We start from the raw sequence: 26,076 nt of genomic DNA, 5'->3' as shown, positions 1-26,076 counted from the left end.
ATCACTTCAGAGGATTTAGGTCTCTAAACAGTAAACTGTCATTTCTCTTATAGATATAGGATATTTTTCAGATGCTAGATTATTTTCACTATGCATTTATAGATTTGTAAATTATTTTTGTATTATACTAAATTGTAATGTGTATTTGTTCCATATAGTTTGGTTGTACATAAGGTTCCATTTGTGAAAGAGAGCTAAAAACTCAGTAAAGAGTTGTTTCAAGCTGATAGGTTTTAGTTTTCATAAGAATCCCATGCCAGATGGTATTCCAGTTTGTTTTGCTTGTATCTACCAAAACTATAAAAGATGAGATATGTAATTGGGAAGGTGTTCAGGACAATCAATTTTAGAACTGCAGTTGTTGCAGCTTGCTGGAATACATTTTAGCTTACCAATTCCAATAAAAGCATAATTAAAATTAACTCTATTGTAGAAGAGTGGCAGAAATGTGTATTAAAATATGCGTGTGTGTGTGTGTGTGTGTGTGTGTGTGTATGTGTCTTTAGCCAGTAGATCCTAGAATTAAGAATCCTTCAATGTAGTTGTTCTAGAACTGAATGATCACAGAAATTCAATCTCATCACACAGAAAATGGCATCTTTTACATAAAAAAAGACAAAAGGTTACCCTTCCTCAGGAAGATATCTATTCCTGGCATCTTGCTGAACCTTCCAGCCCTTTCTTTCTCAATCATCCTTAAAATCAAAAGGAAGAAATCACCACACACCTATAAATTATAATTTTTAACCTCAATTATTAAACACTACAAGGCCTAGATGCCATTAGTCTTTTCCCTAAAGGACTGCAAAAGGGAGATAATTCACAGTAGTTCCTCTACCCAGAAGGGGAAATTGAATGTTCAATTTCAATAAATGAAGATTTATTTATTATGATTATTCCTTAAGTGTTCCATTCCTCACTTCCCTTCAAACTGCCCTCACTCCTGCACATCCACTTTTGTGGCCAGAAAAATAAGATTTTACCCACTCTTTAACTGAGCATTATATTTTGTGTTGTGCTTATAGAAAACAGGTTGATCTTGGACCAATCACTTCATCGTACATTTCCTTGTCAGTTGCAATTAATCACTTCAGCTTGACAATTCATCGTAACACGAGCAAATGAGCTATTGTCATAATAGCAACAGCACTAAATTGAAAAGAATGTTTTATCAGATTTTTTTCTTATATCAAGACCTTTTATTTCAAGAGAAGTGATTTTAGATCAATAAATAAGTTAGTCTAAGTCTGTGTGCCTTGGTGAAATGTAATAGTACATTAGTGGTTGAGGTTTCTTTTAACCCCTGCTAGAATTCAATTAATTACCTTCTGCCCTTTATTTTTTCACCCAGTGGCCTCATTTCCACTGATTTTTTAATCTCCATTATCATTTAATCTTTGCCACATATGATTGTTTTAAAGAGTTGTATTTACTTACTGAAGAAAACAGTCTATTGTCATTTTTCATAGAGAGGTAATTTACTAACCCCTAATAGTAGGTATAGGAAAGAAGAAAAGGAAGAAAATAACAAAGCATTAAACACATATATCCATCCAATTCCTGATTGTAGTTAAATTTAAGGAAACAAACCAATGATTGTTAAAACATCAAGTCTTTGTAACATAAAATAGTGTCCTTTTGTCTCAGAGTAAGCTACATTTCATGATAAATGTGAACAGTTAGTAATGTAACCAGGATATGATAGTGAGTTTATTGTACTACCAAACAGATCAAGATCTATGTTTATTCTCAAACTAAAATCGGTGCAAGATGGTGGTAGGTCTGATTTATAGAAAAGCCCTGTACTTGAAAGGTTGGCAGTAATGTTGCCTATTTTTCTCAACTTAGAGTAACATTATAAAAATCGAGTACTGGTTTTCATAATCTATGTTTTAAATCTATATTTGCCTGTAAATGAATTTACATGAATGCAAGACTTAGTTTTTTTCCTTCTAAACAGGAATTTAGTAAAATAAACTTGCTTACTCTTTTTTCTTTCCTTCCTTCCTTTTTTTTTGTTTTTATTGCAGTTATTAAAAAAGAAAGGAACATCTACATTTCTTCAAAGACTGGAACGAGGAGATCCAATAACCATAGCATCACAACTCAGGGTTAGTGAAGTTTTTAGATTTCAAAAACTTAACGTATGTTTATATCAACTGTAGAGGGTTTATGTACAATTTTTTTTCCCATTTTTGACAACTTGAGTACTGTCAGAAAAAAGCACACACACACTGAGTGAGTGAATGCCTAATTAACAATAGTATTGGACTGAAGATAAAGATTTTTATTAAAAAACTGCTTTATATTTTCAGTCAGTGTCTTCTTGGAGAATTAGTTGGGTTTTATTCTCTCCTTAGAAATCACTAACGGATATTATTGGAAAGCTTCAGAAGTGCACCCCACACTTCATTCATTGCATCAGGCCCAACAATTCAAAGCTGCCAGATACTTTTGATAATTTTTATGTGTCTGCTCAGCTACAATATATTGGGGTCCTGGAGATGGTGAAGATCTTCCGTTATGGATACCCCGTTCGCCTTTCCTTCTTGGATTTCCTGTCAAGGTAAATTCGTCTGCTCTTAAAATCATTGTTTCCTCCATTGTTCAGTGTAGCATACTGGTAATATTGCTGCAAGGATCTTCTGTTTTCTTTTTTGGTGTTGCTTTTATTGTTTATATTCTCCTATCTTGAGTAAAAGACATACTCTGGAAAACAATGAAATACACTGACAAAACTTATATAAAAGTTATTAAATTTTACTGAAGACAATACCTTAGAAACCATTTTCATAACTTTTAAATGTGGCAATTTCCTTGGATTTAAAGATTTCTAAAATTATTACATATAATGTTTACATAAAATTTATTATTTAAAAGAAAAATATATATATGTGATTATTTCTTCTTTTATATATATGAACAAAATATTTTTTTAGATCAAGGATTGACAAACTATACTTATGGGCCAAATATAGGCTACCACATGTTTTTGCAAATAAAGTTTTATTGGAACATAACCACAAACATTTGTTTACGTATGGTCTGTGACCTTTTTTGCACTCCAGTGGCAACAGAGATGGTATGCTATGGTATAACATATGTGTAAAATATTTATAATATTTAAAACTATTTGGAAGAGAAGTTTGTTGACCCCTGTTTTAGATAAATTCAATACAAAAGCATACTATGTACAAGACAGTGAACTAATTGCCAGGATAAATTCATGTTGTCTGGCCTCATATTTGTATACATATTAGCCCTTCTCCCACTGTAGCATTCTCTCATTTGCAAGGAGCACCTATACTCACCCAAAGCAATGTCATCTTCTCAGGCTATATTTTGTTCATATGTATTTTTATTTAATCAGAAACCTTAGTCTGATTTTCACCAAACTTATAATATCCACTGATAAATTCGTTCTAGAGAAATTTGTTGGGGGATATTAACTTAGTTTACAAATATATGCTAATAAGAACTATTCTAGACCATATCTTTAGGTTAGATACATTGCTGTTTATATACACTTTAGCTTAGTGAAGTTCCCAGTTTGATGGGGGGAATACATATAGAAATAAAGGGTATTTAGTACTATTAATTGTTAGAATATGCACAAAGTGTTATAGAAGCACAGGACAAAGGCAATTTGGGATCAGAGAAGGCTTTCAAATAAAGATATTAATCCTGGTGAAGATAATGAGAATGTCAGTTTTTAGGCATTCAAAAAATAAAGGGGATGAGCAAAAAGAAAATCAAAAAGCTTTTTGGTAATCCCATATAACATAAGATTAAATTTTAAGACAATACTGATGTAAAAGGATACCAATATCATGATTGTAATATTTGGCATTTATATTTAAAAACTAGTGGTATGACTATAGTATGAACATTTTATTTGATAAATCATTCATCTAAAAAAAGAAATTTTAAAACTTATTGACTAGTTCAATGTGAGCCACTAGTTTGAAGTTTTCTGGTAAACAAACAAAAAAATAAACAGGCCAGCAAACCTAAATCACTAAATAGGAAATATTAAGTTCAGAACAAAGGACATAATATTTAAACTATGGCTAACATTCTGAGTTCAATTTTTATGAGATTTGTTTTTCTAGAAGAAAAAAGTAATTTTTATCTATTGTGCATTTTGATAAATTTCACACAGACACAAAGAAAAAAAATAAATATATGAGTTCAGCTTGAGCCATCCACTTTAAAGGGATTGATAGGATATCTTCAGAGGACAGAAGACAGATGTAATCACCAGGGGACTGAATGTTTTTAAACTGTGGACTATTTCAGATAGACAAGATGTTTGCTTTTAAAACGTGCTTATAAATAAGACAGGGGACACATTGGCACCTAATTTACAAGGAATAAATGTGAAGGTAGGTATAAATTAAAGCTGGACATAATAGTTAATGTTACAGGTCTTTCTGGATAGGAGTGGTGGTGTCATGTCACTGAGACGCTGACTATTGTACATTAAGGGGCATTTGGAAGGACAGCTCTTAACCTGTTCCTTTCTATTCCTTAGGTGGAAATCCATTTATAGTTTTCAGAGATGTTAGGCTTGTTGACAGCATGTATTTCTTACACATTATAGTTTGTATGCTAAAGGTCAGCCCTCCCACCCCTTTAAATACAAGTGGTCTTTGGGTTGAGTTTTAAACCTGCCGGTGTATAAGTTTAAAACAACAGATTCCTAAAATTTACCCTAGACTTTCTGAATCAGAATCAGCAGGGAGTGGGATCCAAGCACCCCCTGGTTTGTAGCTCCATATGTGATTCAATAGAAAACAGAGCTGAGAACGCCTGTCCCAGGGTTAGGCGTAAGGTAGTTATCAATAGCTGCTAGTAGCAGGTGGTCTCAGAGGCCTTAATAAATTGCAGTTTGGTTAACAGAACAGTAGTAACTTCCTTTCCAAGCATTGCCTGGAACAGCAGTTCTCCAACATTAGTGCACATCAGAATCCCTTGGAGGCTTGTTAAAATACAGATTCCCAGGCACCAACCCCAGAATTCAAATTCAGTAGCTATAGGTGAGCCCTGTGCATTGCATTTCTTACAAGTTTCCAGGTGATAGTGAAGCTGTTGCTATGCAGACAGCTCTTTGAGAACCACTGACGTCAAATCTCTAGTCACTTGGGGACAATGCTTCTGTTTTGTTTTGTTTAACCCTATGTGAAATAGGATTCATCTCATTCAATGAATGATAAAAAGTTCATTTAGTGCATTTTCTTCTGTTTCTTCATTTTGTTCTTATCTTAGAATCATGACATCAAAGACGGTCTGTAGTAAACGGGTCCCTCACTGGTTCTCTAGTGTAACCTTTGGTAGCTTACATGAATCTTCCTATTCCACAAGCCGTTTAACCAAATTGCTCTATTACCCCAGGATAAGGTGGAGAACGTGTGTGTGTGAGAGAGAGATGGAGAGAGAGAGATCACATATTATGAGATTAGAAAATTATTTGTACCTTTTCTTTCTGTATTTTCTCAAGTTTAGTTTGATATATACACTCTATTAAGACTAATTTCTGTTAAAATAGTATATACAATTAATATCTTTTAAAATTAAGTACAATATTTATATGGATACATCTCTTAATAGACTATGACTTCTTCTAAGCAGGAATCATATCTTTTTCAATCACAAAGCTTGTGATTTATAGGTGTTTGGTAATCAATTTCAGAATGAACCTGGCATTGGAGATTGACGCTTGTCCAATTTAAAGTACTGTTTCTGCATAATAGACCATAGCCAGACTTTTAAAAGTACAGTGAGTAAAAAAGATAGTGAGGATAGGAAATGATGCTTTTTGGTAAATCTTTGAATTTCTTTCTTTCAACATTCCCTTATTTAAAAGGAGATGGGATTTCTTATTGTCATCTTTATCTGCAATGGCATATCAGTGGAAATGGAATTAATAATCTATTTTAGTGGAAATTTGCTACTGTCTCTACTAAATTTAGGATGCCAGTCTGGAATAATATCAAAAACAACATTGGTCCTTAGAGAGAGTATCAGTTTCTATATAGACCTTGAATAAAAAACAGTCAACATACCGTTACATCAAGAAGTAATATAATTTAACATTTCTTGAGTATTCAGAAAGCTTATCAGGGCTTTGAAATGCCCCCAGACAATGGACATCATTATAAAAACAAAGCCAGGAGGTTAAATTTAATAGAAAATTTTGGTTGCCAAAATAACAGAATGTATTATTCCTATGCAAAATATTTATTTTCTATTCATATCACCTTGTTGTAACTGTTAGAAAATTAAAACCTGTCAAAAAATTATCACAAAAATTTTGCACAAAAAAAATAAGAAGTACAGTTTTGCAGTTTGGAAGCAAGCAACCACTTATTTTAATAGCATTTATTGTTTCTAAAATCAGTCATGACAATAAACGTGGATAATGGACATTTCCTTGGAATTTGCAGATGTTTGTGAGATTATAAATTTACAGCATCGTGTCCTGGCTCTCATAACTGTTCATCATTCTTAGTCTTCCTAATTGAAACTGGAGAATTGTTTTGGTTTAGAGGATCCCATTTTGATTCAATGTAGAAGTATGCCTGTTGATATGTATTCCTGTGTATTCCTTGTGTAATACAGCTTCAGAGTGGGATGATAAGGACTTCAGGACTTTGTCTCCCATGACAAGAGAATTCACAAGTTTGGAGATATGAGGAACAATGAAAGAAGCAGCAAAACTATTATGCTTGATTGTATTGCCTACTGGTATGGATCGAATGTGTGCCCCCAAATTCATGTTACTCTATTCAGTGATGGAGCCTATAAGAAGATAATTAAGGTTAAGTGAGGTCATAAGAGTGTGGTGCTGATCTGATAGGAATAATGACCTTGTAAGCAGAGACACCCAAGAGGCCCCCTCTTCTCTCCCCCACCAACCCTCCCCCATGCTAGGACACAGCTATAGTGCAGGCAGCCCTCTGCAAGCCAGGGGAGGGCCCTCACCCTCAATTGGGTGGCACCTTGATCTTGGCCTTCTGAGGCTCCAGAAGTGTGAGAAATACATTTCTGTGTTTAAGCCGCCCAGTCTAGGGTACTTTGTTATGTGGGAGCCCAAGCCGACTAAAACAGCCGTGTCACAAGTGTGTGTGTGTGTGTGTGTGTGTGTGTGTGTGTGTGTGTGTGTACTGTCAATAGACAGCAACGCTGGACACACTGTGTTTGGAAGTTTTGGGTACTATGTTTGTGTTATTTCATATTTTTTGTATTAATGGGAGGAAATATAGTTTATCTGCACATATCATGTGGTTTCAAAAACTCTCAGACTTTGTTCATATAATCTCATCATCTTTTCCACCTTTTCCCTTCACTTGCTATTCAGGGTTCAGTCAGGTATCGTCTCCTCTGGAAGACGTTTTATAAGAACCCAGATTGGTCTTCTCTAGGTTTCAGGAAGGTCTTGTGTAACACACGTATCATCCACTTACCAGATCGTACTGGAAATACCCGTGCGTGTGCTCATCTCGACGATAGACCAGAGGTTAGAAAACTACAGCCCACAGGCCAGATCCGGCCTGCCATCTGCTTCCCTGTGGCCTGAGAGCTAAGAATATTTTTTTTTTACATTTTTAAATGGTTACATTTTAAATGGTTATGTAAGTCCCTATATCATATCCTCAGTTTTGCCTCTTGGCATGCAAAGCCTGAAATATTCACTCTCTGGACCTTTACAAAAAAAGTCTGCTGACCTCTGGACGAGGCCACGAGGGGGCCTTGCCTGGCTCTAGCAAACACGGTCACCCTTCGCGCCTCTGCATCCAGACCCTGTGAGCTCAGTGGAAGAGATCTGACCGAGCCCTCAAAAGACCACAATAACTTTTCTCTAATGTTGATCTGACGCTTCAGTTTGTGAGATCTCTTACTGATGGCTTTGTAAAAGGCAGGTCTCATCAACATGTTCTGTAGAACAAAGAAACCCCAAATCAGTGGCTTGTACCAGCAAAGGTTTTTTTCTCTCTTAGGCTAGGTTTGGGTGTGGTTTGGAGATAGCACACTTAAGCTCAGATCAACTCTGACCACAGTCTTTTTTTCAGTAAGGGATCCAGGTTTAAGGAAGAGCCCAGATCTAGGATATGTTCTTCCTGAGTCAGGGGAAGAAGAGAAAGGGCTGAATGGGTGTTTCAAATTCTGCTGAGGGTGGCCCATGTTACTCCCATATATTCCATTGGTTAAAGCCGTCACTTGGCCAAGACCAACACCTATAGGGTGAAGTGTCCTCCTCATAAGGAGGTACCGCAAAACCCGAAGCAAAGAGTTGGAGACGCATAAACTTCTGGCTCAGTTATCTGTTGCTGTGTGTCAGACCACCCCAAAACTCAGTGGTATAAAACAGCTATTCATTATTTCTCCCAGTTCTGTGGGTTAACTGGGATCAGTGGAACAATTGTTACTTGGGGTCCCTCCTGCAATTGCAGCCATGTAGCAGAAGAGGCTGGTGTTAGCTGAGGCCTGACCAGGCTGGGTGCACGGGTGGTTTCTCCATTCATACGTCTGGTGCCTCTCTGTTCCTCCATGTGACTCTCACTCCAGAACAGCCTGGACTTCTTACCTAGTGGGTCAGGTTTCCAGTGGACAAGAAAGGAAGCTTGTGGTTCTCATAAAAGCTAGGCCTGGGACTGGCACACTGTTACTCTCCCTGTGTTTATTGGTCAAAGTAGACACAAACCAGCCCAGATATTTTCAATGGGAAGGAAGCGATTGCCGGTATCAATTTCGAGATAAGCTACCACATCCTTTAAAGAAAGAACATGCAAGTAGTTGGAAACAGTAAGAAAGTCTTCCGTAGCCATGCTAATAATACCTATGAATTGCTATCATTTTCATCTCTCCCCACTAAGTGTATGTTAGTTTAGTGTGTTGAATAATAGAATAAATACTATCAGCCTTTTTTCCCCAAATTATAGAATTGAGGAAAAGAATCATAGGGGGCCACCCTGAAAAAAATGGCTTTGAAATATCTTTGAAGGTCATGTCTTATATGGCCCTGAACATCTTTCCCAAAGCATTCTTGAACACCCTGTATGCTTATGACATTATAATCCATATCTTTTTTCAGTGGTAATCAAGAACTGTGCCAGAGTTTAGTCACACCTATCTCCTCTCTTCTCAGAGTGTTGTTCCTCTCGCTTGTCATTCCCTTGCAGGTTTAGGAGGGACACCCTTTGGAGTCTAACTCTAACCCTGGGTGGCAGGCTTTTATGGGTCATGCCCATCATTCATTTAAGGGATTATTTATGGTTGGCAGGGGAGAGTAGGACAACATCACTAAATGGAGAGGTTTGCTATTTAATGAGGAGAACTTATTTGGAAAAGACAGAGGGACTAGTCCAGGAAAAGCACCAGCGAGTTTGGTATTATGCTTGGCATGGTGAGGGACCATGAGCTGTCTGTTTAGATTGTCACTGGATGAAATCCCTAGCAGAAATAGTCTGAACCATTTAGCTTGTTTAAATGACACAGTTGTTGCTGAATGGCCACGCTGTGCAAGAACCCAGCCATGACATTAAATTGGGTGTGGGGAGAGGGATGAAAGAAGACACACTTCATCTTATTGGATTAAAACTAACGGGCAGCGGCCACCCAGGGAAGCAGCCACTCGCCGGAGTCACAGTCTGTGCAGAAAGCGTCCAAAAGGTTGTCTTGATACATGCGAGAGATGCCAGTTACTGTCAATACATCTTTTAAATAAATGGGAATTAATAAGGTCAGGAGATATTAAACATTCTAACAGCTTTAATTGGCAAAGGATATATTTTCTGCAAGGTAATTTTGCCAAGTCTTAGCCATATTCTTTCTGCTAAAACTGTTCTGCAGAGTTAGCCGATTTATCTAAGGCTTAATGAAGTTTGGAAGGGAAGAGGACTTGTAACTTTTCAATGAAATATAAAATACAAGAGAAGCTTAAGTAACAGCTTTTAGAAGTCATTTGAACTTAAACATAGTGAAGTATATCTTTACTGGGAATTTGTTATACTGCTCTGTGGATTACAGATCATAATTTCCCCCGTAATCTAATTCCAGGTTCTGCAACCTTTTTCTCTAAAGGACCAAATACTAAGTATTATAGACTTGCCGGCCGTGTGGTCTCTGACACAGCAGAGATCAGCCCTAGACAACATATAAATGAATGGATGAGGTGCTCTTCCAGTAAGCTGACAAAAACAGCAGGTGGGTGGTTTTGGCCCAAGGACAGCTAATCCTTGATCCAATCCCACTCACTTTTCTAAGAGTGTTAGGGAAAAATTCTTCAGAAAAAAGGACAGATAATGACAGGTGAGCTAAATATTTGCTTTCACAGTGTGGCTCAGATCCTAATTTCTACTCTACCATGCGATAGATCCCCATGACAGCATTCACTCCTTCCTTCATCATTCATTTCTTCACTACTTATGCATTCACTCTTATTTTATGCAAACATTTTAGTAAATGAAAACATCAATGTGACTAGGGAGTCACCCTCAGCAGTAGCATCGTGGTCATCACCACTGGGTGCCATGGTGCACCCACTGTGAGCCAGGCTCTAAACTCTTTCCTCTACGTTCCTTATCCTATTCCTTGTAATAACCACTTAGGGTAACTACTCTCATTATGTAGACATTAGTTGTTACATAATGAATAGTTGTCCTATTTTTTTATTTAACTTTACTCTCAATAACATGTATCAGTACTTACTAGGGACTGGCCACTATGCTAAGCTCTTCACAAGAAGAGCTTATCTCATTTAATCTTCGTAACACTCCATGAGTTTTATTATTACCAGCATTTCTATATTATAGCTGAAAAAGCTGATGTTCTAAAGAGTTAGGTGCTCGTTCAAAGTCTCACCTCATCCCTGAGGGTGTCTCTAACCAGTGCAGGGTGCAAGATTTGTCCTGGTATTGGTCCTGTTCCAAAGTAACTGCTCTTTCCACTTTTTCGACTGTGATACTCCATCTCTTATGTTTTATTGTCGTTAGTATCCACAGGCACAGGTGTGCCACGCAGCACTGCAACATTAAAGGTGAAAAGAAGTCCCTGTAGATTTCCAAAATGCAGTGCTGGACCTTACAGTCTGGGCTCTCTTTATTCTGTTTCCTGAAGAATAATCCAGTTCCTACTGTAGAGTTTCTCGCAGGTTCGTGCAATTGTACAAGGTGGCTAGGTGATGGAATGAGGCCAAATCAGTCACAGCCTCTGGAAAATCAGCTCCAGAAGAGTGATGCTTAAAAATGGAGAACCGTACGTTTTCATTTAAAACAAGGTGAAAAATGAAAATAACTTCCTAACAGCCTTGGAAAAAAATACCCAAGCCTGACGAGCCCAAATGACTTAAAACAAATATATAATTCCACTGAGCAAATATTCAACACAAACAAATGAAACCAAAGTGATTACTGCTATTCCAGGAAAATAGACAGGAATCTATTTGCAACCTGAATTCAATGTTTTGACAGTTGCGTGGTATTTTTAATATAATTGTGAGATCCATAAAACATTCAATCCCAGAATTCTAAATCTTCTTGTAAAATAATTTAATCTCAGAATTCTGAATCTTGGGGCTTGGAGAAGCAGAAGAAAACAACTGTCTCTTTGCAAGCAGTTTGTTCACAAGTAGCTGAGAATGTTCTATTTCTTCTTCCCAAAATTACCATTAGATGAATCCATCACTTCACCTTCCTTTAGGCAGTGGGATGTGTGAGAGGGTGGACCAGCATGCCGGGCCACCTCTGTCTCTCAGGGAACATCACACAGGAAGAGGAAGTTTCCTTGTCTCACCCTTTGCAGTGTTTTGTTTTCTGGAACAACTGCACTTATCCGGTAGGCCTAATGGGAGCGACTGTACCCCTGGGAGGATATCTGCAGTCTTTCAGAACATTGCCCAATCTTCATGAGAACCCCACTTCTCCACTGTGTACCCCTCTGGAATCACTAATAAGCAACATAGACTTTATACCCAAAGATGCTGAAATGGGTCAACAGTACATTACTTTATCTACCTCAAGGCCACTCTATATTCAGGACTGTAAATACATTCTATTTCCCCTCCCAGCTCTTGTCCTGACACATTGTCCAATATAGTTCATCAGGGATTCTCCAACCAGAATTAATGAAAACGTTAGAATAAAACAAAAGAGCAGTTCTAATAATAAAATCCCAATAGCCTAGATAGTCTCCATATGTGACTATAAATCTTCCTCCATTATTAAGTTTCCAGTGAGAAATGAAAGTTCAAAGATTAATATACCTTGTAAATTAAAGTCCAGAGATATTCAATTCCAAAGGAATTGAAATCCCAAATCTGATTATCTTGCCTTTCTGAGTTAAAAGTCAGAAATTTCATATGTATAAGTGAAATTATCATCCCCAAATCATCCTTTCAATTGTCTTATTTTGCTCAGTCTTTGCTGTAAACATCCCAGACATCTTGGTGGAGCTGGGAGCTCTTCAGTGCTATAGTCTGAGCTGTCAGTCATTGCATTGGGCTGCCACATCGAAACACCACAGACTGGGTACTTAAACAACATTCATTTTCTCATAGTTCTGGAGGCTGGAAGTTCAAGATCACAGTGCCAACAGGTTCCTGTCCGATGAGCGCTCTCCCCTTGGGTTGCAGAGGGCTACCTCCTCACTGGGTGCTCATGTGACCCTGTGGCTTTTCCTAGGTACTTGCACATGGGGCGGAGGGTGAGGAGGGGGTGGGGAAAATGCTAGCTCCCCTGTCTCTTCTTGTAAGGACCCTAATCCTATTGGATCAGGGCCCCACCCTTATGACCTCATTTAACCTTAATTATCTCGCAAAGGCCCCATCTCCATCACGATGGGGATTGGGGCTTCAATATATGAATTTTAAGGAGACACATTCAGTCCATAAGTCATTTTAATACATGTGGCTCTTTAAGGGAAGGGCCTCACATGTTGTGTTCATTCAGTGCCAAGTGTCTCATGATCTTCACTCTGAGAGTCCAGTGATTAAATAGTAGACACAGCTATTGGGGCACCAATCTCATACATGCTAACCCTAGAAATCTATCCCTAGTCTCTAAAGAAGTATATTACAGGCAGAATTATTCTAGAATCTTAAACTTTACATTGCCAAAGACAAGGGTACCATACAGTACATTGACCAAGCCAGGACATGTTTTATAGTGAAACGGGGCACTGTTAGTAATTTTGCCAGGAATACGGGTATCAACTGGGACTGCCCCTGGCCAACCAGGGCATATGGTTACCCTAGCGACCTTTGCACTGCACTATCTCTTCCTAAGTCTCATGGCATTTCATCCCCAGGATTCTTTACTCTGTCGTTCCCAGTGGACGATCAGCTCTGTTAAGGAAGTTCTACTGTATGCCCACTGTCTGGTACATCATAGCTGGCCGGCAAATATTTGTTGAATGGACTAAGACAGGAACAACAAATGTTTGAGTTTTCTATATAGTTTTATAGTTAAGTTCTAAATTTTGTGTCTAAGATACAGTGTTTTATTGATATCCCATACAGGATATGTAAGTGGGCCAAAGAAATATTGCTGTCATTATCCTACCAGCTTAAAATATTTGGTTTAATTATGCCTAATTATTTCCATTTTAAGATAGCCATTTAGACCTTAGTATGAGACAATGATCCCAGGTCTTGACGTTGTCAGAGTTTAATAATCTTACTCTCCAAAAAAAGCACTTCAAGACATTTTCTGAAATTTCTACTAATGTGGTAACTATACAACAGTGCTTAGATTGATACTTCTATTTTATACTTTTAAAAGGTTACATTTGGTTTTCCTTCCTTAGTTCTTTGAAATGTTTGTTAACTAACAACATTTTCTGTAATATTCCCGAGGAAAAGGATCAATTTATGCAGCAGAAGTATTTTTAGGGATAAAAACATCAAATCACAATAGACACTTTATTGGTGATCTCATGTTTAGGGAAGATGCTATTTTTAAAGTAAGGGAAATTCACAGTTAAGAGTTGACCTACTTTATAATATTTCCACAAAATACAGAATGCTCTACTACCAACTATGTCATTGTAAGACCCTAGTAGTTAAACTGAAAAACTTACTTTTGTGGCAATTTAATTAGTAAATATTTGTATTATGTAAAATAAAGATGTCAACTTTCAACAATTTAATTTTGAAGTAAAAGTAATATGTTTTCTTGTCTAGAAATCCATAGTTTACAAAAAACACAACATTTGCTAAAGAATGAAAATGATGTTGACAAAATATCTCTAAACTTTAGTATTCTTACAAGTATCTCCCAATTTATGACAAAAAAATATATTTCTGTGTAGGATCTCAAGTACTCTCTCCATAGCTATCAAAACATGAATAACCTTATATTAGAATGGAGTTTTTAATATATTCAAAACAATGAAATTTGCAGAGCGATAAATGCTATTACCAAATGTCGTGAAAGTTGTCAGTGTATATAGAGAGGGATCAATAGGGAAATACTTTACTAGGAATGATGTGAACAATCTCGACTATTGATGAATGGTAGGAGACGGGGCAATGGGACCTTTTTCCAGCTCTGATAATTATGACATTAAAAATCAGAGTCCCATTCACAAATTAGAATGCTGAATATGGCATTCATCAAAATTATGTGTTCTCTGTTTTAAATAAACTTCTATTAGGTCTCTACAAGGCTAAGAAGTGAAAGTAACCATTTATACATCAGATTTAGTAAATCAATGATTATTTAACAATAGAGTAAAACAAGAAAATTACACCTACATATTTTTCCTTAGTGATAACCTACACATCATTTTAAGATTGACTTTTATAGAATTACCAGGAAGAGACTTTTAAAGAGTAGTCATTATGTGGCCTATTAAATAAAATCTACCATTCCTATCCCTGTGAAAGATACATTTGGGGCAGGTATGCATACAGGACAATCCATCTTCTATGACCCGCACACTCCATTTAAGACCAACTTTAATGCTATAATGACCTTCCCACCCTTGAATACATAGTTCAGCACTTAATTAGATATTTTATATGTTGACTTCTAATTCTCTGTTATACTCCGATCATTACTTCCAATAAAGCATACACACATCATGAAAACAGGCAATGCATTTCCCTTAACACCTAGCCCAGTGTGCTTGTTCAGACCTTGATCAAAGGTCTCATCTCAAAGCAGCTTCTGCGCTCTGGTTGTGCTGCTTGTTTCCCAGGCTTATCAGCTTCACAATTCAGATTGAATCCTCTTAGTAAATCTCTCATGGGGCAGGTGCATGTTCCATGTTTGCACTCCATGTTATAGTGTACCTTAGAAATGAAATGGTAGCAGTGTCGTTTCCTGTTCCAGATCTCTGTAATTGGAATAGAAAAGATTTGAAATAAAGAAAGAATTTACTCTTTCATTATTCCATATCTTCTTACAACCTTATCTAGATGCAAGCTGAGTGACCTGATGCAAGTACCCCATTTTAGAATGTGTCCCCAGCACCTTTCACTGGACCTAGGACAAGTTTGATGTCTTATAATTATGTTGTTGCCCTAAAAATAATTGATGCAAATTTCAGGTTATCATTGGGCATTTTCCAGGGAATTTTTTTCCTTCTTGTGCTACTGCTAATGTTTTTAAAATCCGCGGCATTAAACATGCACACATGCACACACTCACACCCCAAATGCCCTTCAGACAATTCTTTAAATCAGTGCCACTCCACCATGGATGCTCAGTAGACCACCAGGGCTTTTTAAAAGCTATGGGTGGCTGGGTTGGGGCCAGGGAAGTAGGTAAGTTGCTGATAAGATACAGACTATTTAAGATAGGCAAGACATGTTGAAGACTGACCCATATGATTATCTCCTAAGGATACCATAACACTTTCTGGGCCATAATTTTGAACATTCCCCTCTCCTTTCTCTTCTGTTTCCTTCCCTTTTCTTACTCACCTCTTCTTTCCTTTCTTCCTTCCACAAGTATTTATGGATTATCTGCTATGTACAAGGTAATCTTAACCACAACAGCTAATTGAGTGTTCTGGCAATGCTTGTAGACTAAATCAGGATATTCAAATCCATTATTTTTCTGAGATACATTTCCATTTTCTATATGATTTCTATTTCTGTTAATGCCTTAAATATTGAGTGTGAGTACTGGGTCAAAGAATGGAACATATTTATATTGGTGATCATACTCAAATTATTGAAAAATACTAAGAAAAGATTAAATTCTTTCATTTAGTGTATATTTTCATCTCTCTCCCGTTATACAGAGATGAGAGGGAGAGGTATCCAAGCCTGGAGAAAAAATACAGAGATGCCTACTTTTAACCAATACACAAATACATGTACATGTAGAAATGTGGCCATTTGGAATATGAATTGATCATTAGGACAGCAACTGACTGAACTGTGTGTTATGAACAAATTTCTCTGAAAAGGCTATAGATACATTGACAAAATAACCGTTATTTTCTCTGCCCTTCAGTATATCCTACTGAGAACAATTACCGATTAAATACGTTTATAACTGCAGCCTCAAAAATGTAACATTTGTCAAACACACTGACTAATACTGAATAGATTCTGCTGTTTGCCAGACACTGTGTAGCATGCATTATGGAATCTTGTGTTTCTAACAGTTAGGTGAGCTACATTGTGATTCTTGTCAAGATCTCAACTCAGTTCTTCTGAGTCCATTTTCTTTGCATGTTTTCTGTCGCTCAGAGGCACTCCTCTGGTGTTTACTTATGTGCAAACTAAGCATCAGGAGTAAGCATTTGGTTTTTAACTGTAGGCATAAAGGACAGATTTCTTTTTTGAGCTCCATTGAATTCTTTTTATGAATGCACATTTATTTATTTAAAAATATTTTTAACAGTGTTATTGAGATATAATTGGCCTACCTGCACCTGGTTTTTAGTAAAAAAAAAATTATGATTTTACATAAATAATGACCCATGAAACCATTCTGCAATCAAGAAGGTAACAGATCTATCACCCCGAAAATTTCCTCAGGCCATTTTATAGTTTTACCTTCTTATCTATCCCTGCTTCATCACCCCAAACAAGCATTGATATGCTTTTGGCTACTATAAATTAATTTGTTTCCTGACTTTTTATAACTGGAATTATAAATCACCCACTCTTTTTTGTCTGGCTCCCTTCCCTCAGCATCGTAAGTTTGACATTCATCCATGTTGTTCTATTCACTCCTTTTTATTACCAAGCAGAATTCCTTTTGTATCTTTACTCACCTGTTGATAGATATTGGGATTTTCTCAGTTTGGGTTTATTACAAATAGATCATCTATGGACATGTGCATGCAAGTCTTCATATAGACATGTTTTCATGTTTTGTAGAGTGAGTGGGAAAAATAAAGGAGAGGAATGGCTGAGGCATATGGTTAATGGATGTAGTAGAGGCTTTTTTTAAAACTGCCAAACTGTTTCCAAATGTTGTATGCTATTTTGACTTGCTATCAACAGGGTGTGAGAGTTCCAGTTACTCACATTTTCTCCAACACTTGGGTTGATTGATCTTTTTCATTTTTGACATTCTAATGAACGTACATTAGCAACTCGTTTTGATTTTACTTTGTATTTACCTGATGATTAATTATGTGGAGCATTTTTTATGGGCTTATTTGCCATCCACATGTCTTCCTTGGTTGATTGTGTGTTCACATTCTTGCTTAATTTTGTATTGGGTTGAGTGTTTTTCTGGAGTTCTTTATATATTCTAAAGACATGCATGTGTTAGATATTTAATTGGCAAGCATTTTCTCCAAGGCTATGCCCTGTCTTCTATGTATGCAAAAGACTGTGCAGAACTATTGTTAATTTTTCTTTAAATATTTGGTAAAATTTTGCAGTAAAACCATTTATGTATGGAGATTTCTTATTTGCAAGGATTTGAGGCATGAATTCAATTTCTTTAATAGATCTAAAATATTTAAGTAGTCTGTTTCATCTTGGTACTCTGCTGGTAGTTTGTGGTTTGTGAGGAATTGGGCTGTTTCATCTAAGTTGTCAAATTTATGTGACTTGTTCCTGGTGTTCCTTTATTATCCTTTGGATGTCTGCAGGGTCTATAGTGATACCTTTGCTTTATTGCAAATATTGACAATAATTTCTTCTTTTTATCTTTGCCAATTTTGCTAGAGTTTTATCAAGTAATCTATTTATTCAAAGAACCAGCTTTTTTCATGTATTACCTCTATTGTTTTCTGTTCAAATAATTATTCAAAATCAATTTCACTAATTTCAGCTCTTATCTTCATTATATTTCCTTCCTTCTGCTGGCTTTAGGTTTATTTAGTTCTTTCTTTTTTTACCCCGGTTCTTAGGTGGAAGTTTAAATTGGCAATATGAAACCTGTCTACTATTGTAAGCATTTAAGGTATATTTCCCTCTATTTGTTTAAACAGCACTGAGCTGTGGGCATCAGTGCAAACTGAACAGCTCTAGGAAAGCCTCGACTTTAGGCTCAAGGGGTAGGATGCGAATCCTGCAATGCCCCAAGTGTATGGACATGCACTGCTTTTTGTTTCCTCCATCCTTTCACACCCCATCCCACGCAGTCCTGCAGTGGGCGGCCTGCAGGCTCATAAGCTCTGAGAGAGCAAACCTTCCTCTCGTCGGTTTGACAAGTGGTCCCTTGAGGGCAGAGTGAACCCCTTGGGATTTTTTTCCTCTTTTTGTCGGTCTACAGCATGGCCCAGATGCAGGTGTAGTCAGGGTGAATGCACAGTAGAAAAGGGTAAATGAAGCCCCAGACTCAGCCTGGGGAATAGAGAAAAAGAGATGTTGGGGTGGGGGGCAAGAATCTGCGAAGATTGGGGAGGAGGAGGTTTAGAAAGTGACTCTCTCTCTCTCTTCCCTCTCATATTTATTGTTGTTTATTTTTTGTTTTTGTCTTTTCAATGAACTCACAGGCTTACCTACAAGCTGTAGTGCATGGATTTTATATTATTTCGACTACATTTTTTTCAGATCAATTCATTAATTTTTTTATAGACTGATTTTTTGGAGCAGTTGTAGGTTCATAACAAAATTGAGCTGAAGGTACAGAGATTTCCTGTTGACCACCACTCTGTCCTATCCATACACCTGATGCCTCCCCTGCTATCTTCACTCTTGGAGCTGTACATTCTCACCTTCAACATGAAAGATATTTTTATGAGGTAAGGCATTTTAGATTGACAGGTTTTTCTTCTAGTATTGTTAAGATAGTGCTCTTCTGTACTGAACTTTTTTCGAGGAGAAATTGGCTGCCATTCTTAACTTAGTTTTTTTGTACACAATGTATACTTTATTTATATGTGCCTTTAAGATTTTCTATTCCTGTTTTTGAGTAATTTGAGTGTGATACACTTTGGTGTGGCTGTCTTCATGTTTCTTGCGCTTATGGTCCATCAAGCTTCTTGGATCTTTGAGTTTACACAGTTTTCGTAAAATTTGGAAAATGTTTATTTATAATTTTGTCCAATATTTTCTATCCTCTCCTCTATCATCTCTTTTTCAGAGATTAAAAATTAATTTACAGTGTATACTTGAGATTGTCCCACAGATCATTAATGCCCTGTTTTTTAATTCTTTTTTCTTTACGCTCATTTTGGACAGTTTTCTATTGCTGTTTTCAGGTCCACTAATCTTACCTCATGCAATGTCTAATCTTCTGTTCATCCAATTCAATGCAATTTTTGTTTCAGTTATTACAGTTTTTATATCTAGAGTTTCAATTGGTATCTTTTAGAACTTCTTCTTATCTTTAACATATTTTATCTTTCTTCAAGTATCTATCAGTATACTGATTCCATTATCTGTGTCATTTCTGGATTGGTGTTAATTGATTATTTTTTCTTTTTAAGATACATTGCATTTTTCTGCTTCTTTGCATGCCTAGTAATTATTGACTTGATACAAGACATTGTGAATTTTATCTTGTCAGGTAGTGTGCATTTTTATATTTCTATAAATATTCCTGAGTTTGGTCTGGAGTGCAATTAAGTTACTTGGAAATGGTTTGCTGTTTTGGACGTTTTGCTTTTAAGCTTTATTAGTTGGAACCAGAATAGTATTTAATCAAGGGCTAATTATTTCATAGCACTGATGCAAAACAATGAAGTTCTCTACCCAGCTCATGAATCATGGAGTTTCACTCTGGCTGATGGGAATAGCTTTCCTGCCTTCCTGCCTTTGGCCTGGGGATGGTTCTCTCTGATCCAGCTGGGTGGTCCTTTTCTGGGACTTAGGTGGTTTATTCATATGCATGTGATGATCAGTATTCTGCTCAGGACTTGAGGGGGAGGCTCTGAAGCTCTCTGGCATCTTTTCTCTGTGCAGCTCTCTCCTCCCATACTCTCTGCTCTGTAAGCTCTAGCTCCCTTGGCATCACTCATCTCCTGGTTCCTGGCTCCATCTCTTGTACTCAGAGAGATCATCAATTCGCTTGGGTTCCCCTCTCTGCACTGTAGCCTGGAAATTCATCCACGAAGTAAGCTGGGGCAGGGCTAGGGAGAACTTCATTTGTTTTCTGCCTCTCAGGGATAACTGACTTCACTGTCTGGTGTCCAATAACCTGAGAACTATTGGTTCACATTTGTTGCCCAGTTTTCAGTTATTCAGGGGGGAGGGTGAATCTGATCACTATTGCTCCATCTTGGCTAGAAGCAGAAAAATGTAATTTATTTTTTGTATAAGTTTCCTACTGTATAGATACTTTAGCTATGAAACTGTTCCTCACTCATGAGCATCTACAATCAAGTCTTATAATGGAGAATTTCCTACAATGGTGGTTTTGTTGGAACACTTGTACTTTTTAAAATAATTTTTGATAGTGTGGATAATGTACTTTTTTTCTGCTTTGATTGTTTAGATTACGTATATCATCTTTTCCTAAACAGACCTATATCTCTGTACAAAAATTAACATAGAGCAGCTGGTATTTTATAAAATGATGATGCTAGACATGAGTTTTGGATAGGAAGTGGAGGCGAGTACTATATTTGTTTGAATGTGCATGGATTTTAATTAAGTTAAAATTAAGCATACTAGAAATTGTCCAGGAAGCTGATGACTTTCATTCTTATTCTTAGGGAAATCTTGGGTTTGGAGCTTTTATGACCAAATGGTCAAAAATGCATTTTTATCTGCAGGGTTCTGAACAGAATTCTGAACATTCTGGCCCCCACCTGCTTCAAAAAAAAAAAAAGTGCTAAAGTGTTTTGGCTCAAGACAAAGTACCACCTGCTTTGCCTTACATTTTGGTAGAATATAAGAGCTAGCAGGAAATCTTCTATCCTCTTATTGATGATATACCAGTGCTTTAACCCAGGGAAACACTCAGACATTAAAAAAAAAAAACAAAAACTTAAGGTATTTCAGAATTTATAAATAATGAGAATAGGAGGATATGCTTTTTTGAAAGTACTTTTCACTTATATTTCTCATGTATTATCTCAGAAATTTGTAAAGCAACCATTACCTTCAGTATTGGTACTGTGTAACCATTCATCAGACATTTATCAGGTCAGGGATAAGGCTTCAAAATTAAGATTTTAGGAAATGCTTCTGACCTTTATTATGAGCTATTGTGGTTCAATTTCAATGATTAGGGAAATTATATATAATCTCATACTAACAATAATAGATTTCTTTCAAATAAACAAAATCCTTATTAAGGCAGGCCTTGAAAGGTGTGAGATATATATATATATATATATATATATATATGTCTTATACATTTTCTGCTCAGGATTCTCATACATTATTTATTCATTTAGTTAAAAATATAAAGCCTTCATATGAAGCAGCAGATAAACGTTCTCAGCATACTTCATTGAAGTATTTAACATTAAGAAAAGTAGCAATCTTAAATAAAATCTAACAAAGACAAATGCTGCATTGTGCCTTTATTTCCTTCTAAATGTTATTTTATTTCTTGCCCAAGTGTTCTCTAAAGACCCGGAAGCTTAAAAACTCAGACATCTCCATAAAAGTTATTCATTAGGACAAATATCGAGTATCTACAGACTACCTGATGATGTTCTAAGTGTTGAGGGTGCAAAATGAATAAGTCTTGCCCAAGCGCAAAGTATCTCACAGTTGAGCTGGGGTGACAGACACCTGAGATAGTACCGTGGGCTGCCATCAGAGCCTGGAAGAAAAGCATGTGATCTTGCCAGGTGGAACTGCTCATAGGAGTTCCTGTAGGTGCCATAAGCAATGATGAGAAATAAACTCATCAAAGGAGGCAAAGGAGGAGATCCCAGACTTGGGTCGTGTTAGGGTTAATATGAAAACTGGAAGAGAGTGAGAAACATCATAGGTGTACAGAAAAAGACATAATCACTGCAGTAGCATATAAACAAGAATAAAAGATGACAAAATGAGAGAAAGGCAGTACCTACATATTTTAGGATACAAAACTTGGACTTTATACCATAGCTAATAGGCATTAAACATTTAGAACAAATGTAATAACCTCATTTTATTTTTCTTTAAGGTAGATCAAGGGTTGGCAAACTTCTACCGGTAGGCCAAATCCAGGTAGCAGCCTGTTTTCTAAATAAACATGTATTGGTACACAACCAGACCCATTTGTTTTCATATTGTTTATGGATCCTTTCATGTTTCACAGGCACAATTGAGGGTTGCCATGCAGACCGTATGTCCAGAGAGCCTAAAATACTTACTATCCAGCTCTTAACAGAAAATGCTGACTCCTGAGCTAGATTTCTCTAGCAGAGTTTCCCAACTTTGGCATTTTACACTTTGGGCCGGATAATTCTCTGTTGTGGTGGGCGGCGCCGTGTATTACAGAATATGATTGGCATTCCTAGTCTCTATTCACTAGATCCAGGGCAGCACCCCACTCCCCGTTATGACAGCAAAAATATCTCCAGACACTGTTAAATTCCTCCTAGGAAGGCAAAATCAACCCTGGTTAAGAACCACTTGTAGCAGCTAAGTAGAGGTTGGTTTTGAGTGAATATGATTGTAGCTGGAGTTAAAACAGTGATAATTTTAATGGACTGAAGGGACAGATGGAAAAAAAAGATATTTTGAATGTGAAAATAGCATCACTTAATGATTATAAATATGGGGCTTCAGATAGAGAAAAATTAAAGAGAACTTTTGCGGGTCTAGCTTAGGTTACAAGATGAGTAATAAGGCCCTTAGTTGAGATAAGGGACAGTAAGGGAGAAACAGGTATCGGAAAGAAAATAATGAGCTCAGTTTTGGGTGAGGTGCGTTCAGGTACCTGTGAGATGCTAAGGTAGAAGGTCTAGGATGCAATTGGATATAAGAAAATTCTGGCAGAATATGTATATTTGAATGTCACTAGAATGTGACTAGCATTTACAACCAGGGTAATAGATCAAGACCAAGGACTACAGTGTTAGGAAAGCCAAAGGAATATAAAACTTGCACAAACTGTATAAAGGCAGAGAGATTTTCTGCAGTAGGGAATACTGGAACATAAGAAATATGAATTGCCCACCGTGTCTCTTTGTTAGGGAAGGGTGTCCTGAGGCTGCTGGCTAGAAAAAAAAAAATAGTGATGATTGAGGCATAAATGATAGTCAAGAATTTTTGAAAGATATAATGAGAAGAAAGTAAAAGATCAAGGGCCCAAAACTCCATGGCCTCTAATGAATACTGCAAGTGGCAGTCATCACCTAATGCTGGCCAGAAAGGTTTTTAAGAATAGTGTAGGTGAGCTAGACACTTTGTTTGCTTCAGTGTTTATAAAGGCACGTTCTTTATAAGCCTCTAAAGAGTGCAGATATTGTACTTGGTGGGTGGCAATGATGACAGCATGAGAGAGTTTTCAAGGGCACAAGCATCACGCCAAATATTTGCAACAGTCTGTAAAAGAGATGCCGTGTCTGGGAGTTAAGTGGTTTTGAGGTCATAGCCTGCATCCATTTCTGTTTTCATAATACAGAGCCATGGTCATACGCAGTATATATCTTCCTATTGCAACACACATGATGCATTACATATAAACATAGGTTTAAAGTTGATCCATTTTGTCATTTTCACTGAAGTTGATGCCCTTAGTAGTCTCTTGTTTTCAGATGTTTTTTAGATGGTTTGAAAATGGTTTTAAATGAATTGCCATGGGCTTCTTTTTTAATATAACTCAGTATAAAAGTGCAAAAGAAGACACATCTAAAGATAAAAGGGCACTTTATAAAATGTTTTAAACAATCCACATGAATAAGAGGAAAAGCGAACTATTAAATAACAACTGTTAAGGCCGGGCACAGCACCCTGCTTAGAAACGACATTGCCAATCCGTGCAAATGACTGTGTCGGTTCCCTGTGCGTGGGACCCAGGGCTCTAGCACAACTAATGCCTCCTCCACGCTATGGAGCAGGTCAGAGAGGAATTTGATGGTGATTTTGACCTCCAAGATGGTAGTCAGGTGCCAATGAAAGAAAAATTGCCAATACACTTTAATATAAATTAAAAATGAAAATAATTAATGAATTAATTACTATGAAATTGCTGTGCTTTTACATGAATGGCTAATCAAGTATGCTATCAGCTATATATCACTAGTTTTTATATATTTGTTATTTAAACAAATTATGGTTACCAGAAAGAGCACATCCACGAGTTATTATTAAAATAATATTACATAACAATATTTAACTGTATTCAGTTTATACATAGATATATATAAATACTATATATTAATTATATTAGTGAGTAAAATAATATTGAAATAATCATGAAAATTTGTTTTTTCCCACCTCTTCTCATGTCTCCTTCCTTTTTTAATTCACTTAGTAATAGTTTAAGAAGGTTTTCAACTTGCCAGATACTATGGGACACTTTTGGGATAAAAATATGGAATGCATAAAATAGCTTCTATCTCCAAAATGAGGGAAAACAGAAAATGAGTATTTGGAGGGATACAGTGGACGCAGTGTGGGCTTAGAGGTAAGGGTCATGAGACATCCTGGAGTAGATGACATTGAGTTGAGTCTTAAAGTCCACTTAGACTTAGCCAGGAAAGCAATGCAAGAATGATTCTCCGCACAGGCATGTGTGGAAGCACAGGAATGAGGGGGGTGGGGATTTCAGTACCTTTCAGCTTGGTGGGAGTACATGGTCCTAATGGTCAGGAAGATGTTTAACCAGGAAAAGACAAGGCAAGGACTGCCCCACAAAGGGTCCCTGTGCCATACTGAACAACTAGGACTGGATGCTGAGGGTGAGGAGTCACTGCGGGACATTAAGCAAAACAGAGTGAATAATTAACTAGACAGGGCAAGACAGATGTGTTTAGGAGACTATTGATTACAGTAATGGAGAAAGAAGCAGTGATTGAGAGAACTAAGCAGAAATGAAGAAAAGGACATAACCGGAGAGATGTTTAAGATGTAAAGGGATCATGACATGTCAACATGAACAGTCTTGACAGAATCCCAGGTCTCCAGGTTGGGAGGTGGACAAAGGGCAGACCACACAGAGTAGGACCACATTGTAGGGGACACGGTAAGAGGGAGAGAGGGACTTACTGGACTTGAGGTCTCCTTGGGAGATCCGAGCTGTGCTGTGCAGAAAGCATTTCAACATATCGATGTGAAGTTCAAGAAAGCAATGATTGTGTTTTACATCCATGACATTTTTAAGTCATTAGTTTATAAATGATAGTTTTAGCCTTGAATGTGTTTGAGATTGCTAAAGAAAGACCTTTCAGGAGAGCCAAGAAGCAACTGCCAAAGAACACATACATTTACTAGCAGGGTGAACAAAATAATGTCTACAAGGGAGACTGAGAATTTGTGAAGCAGGTAAGAGGAAAAACGAAGAAAGGGAAGGTATCCAGTGACAAGACTGTTTCTATGAGGGAGAAGTCAATGGTTTCATGTGGTACAGAAAGATCAGGTTATATGAAAACAGAAAAGTGTGATGGAGAGAAACCTTTAAGTCACTATTAGATATAACTTATAAAATGTTGTTAGCTACCTCAACATAGGTTATTTTGATAAAGTTATATGCCCAAAACCCCAAAACTGAATAGCAGAGATTGGAAATGATATTGATATGAAGAAGTGAATGTAATTTGATTATTGTT

The 26,076-nt window shown here is 36.9% G+C and overlaps 1 protein-coding gene across 1 annotated transcript in view; it reads left to right on the top strand.

Moving 5' to 3' along the window:
• MYO16 (myosin XVI) overlaps positions 1-26,076 on the top strand; it is a 476,542-nt gene that overhangs the window by 341,324 nt on the left and 109,142 nt on the right. The window contains exons 25-26 of the mRNA XM_045567153.1: positions 2,031-2,111; positions 2,361-2,566. Coding sequence (XP_045423109.1) covers positions 2,031-2,111; positions 2,361-2,566 — 287 coding nt within the window. The remainder of the gene's footprint in view (positions 1-2,030; positions 2,112-2,360; positions 2,567-26,076) is intronic.

This window comes from Lemur catta, chromosome 13 (assembly GCF_020740605.2).
Source record: "Lemur catta isolate mLemCat1 chromosome 13, mLemCat1.pri, whole genome shotgun sequence".
Lineage (NCBI taxonomy): Eukaryota > Metazoa > Chordata > Mammalia > Primates > Lemuridae > Lemur > Lemur catta.
Note: the sequence above shows the minus strand (reverse complement) of the source record. Positions and strands in the feature narration are given on the sequence as shown.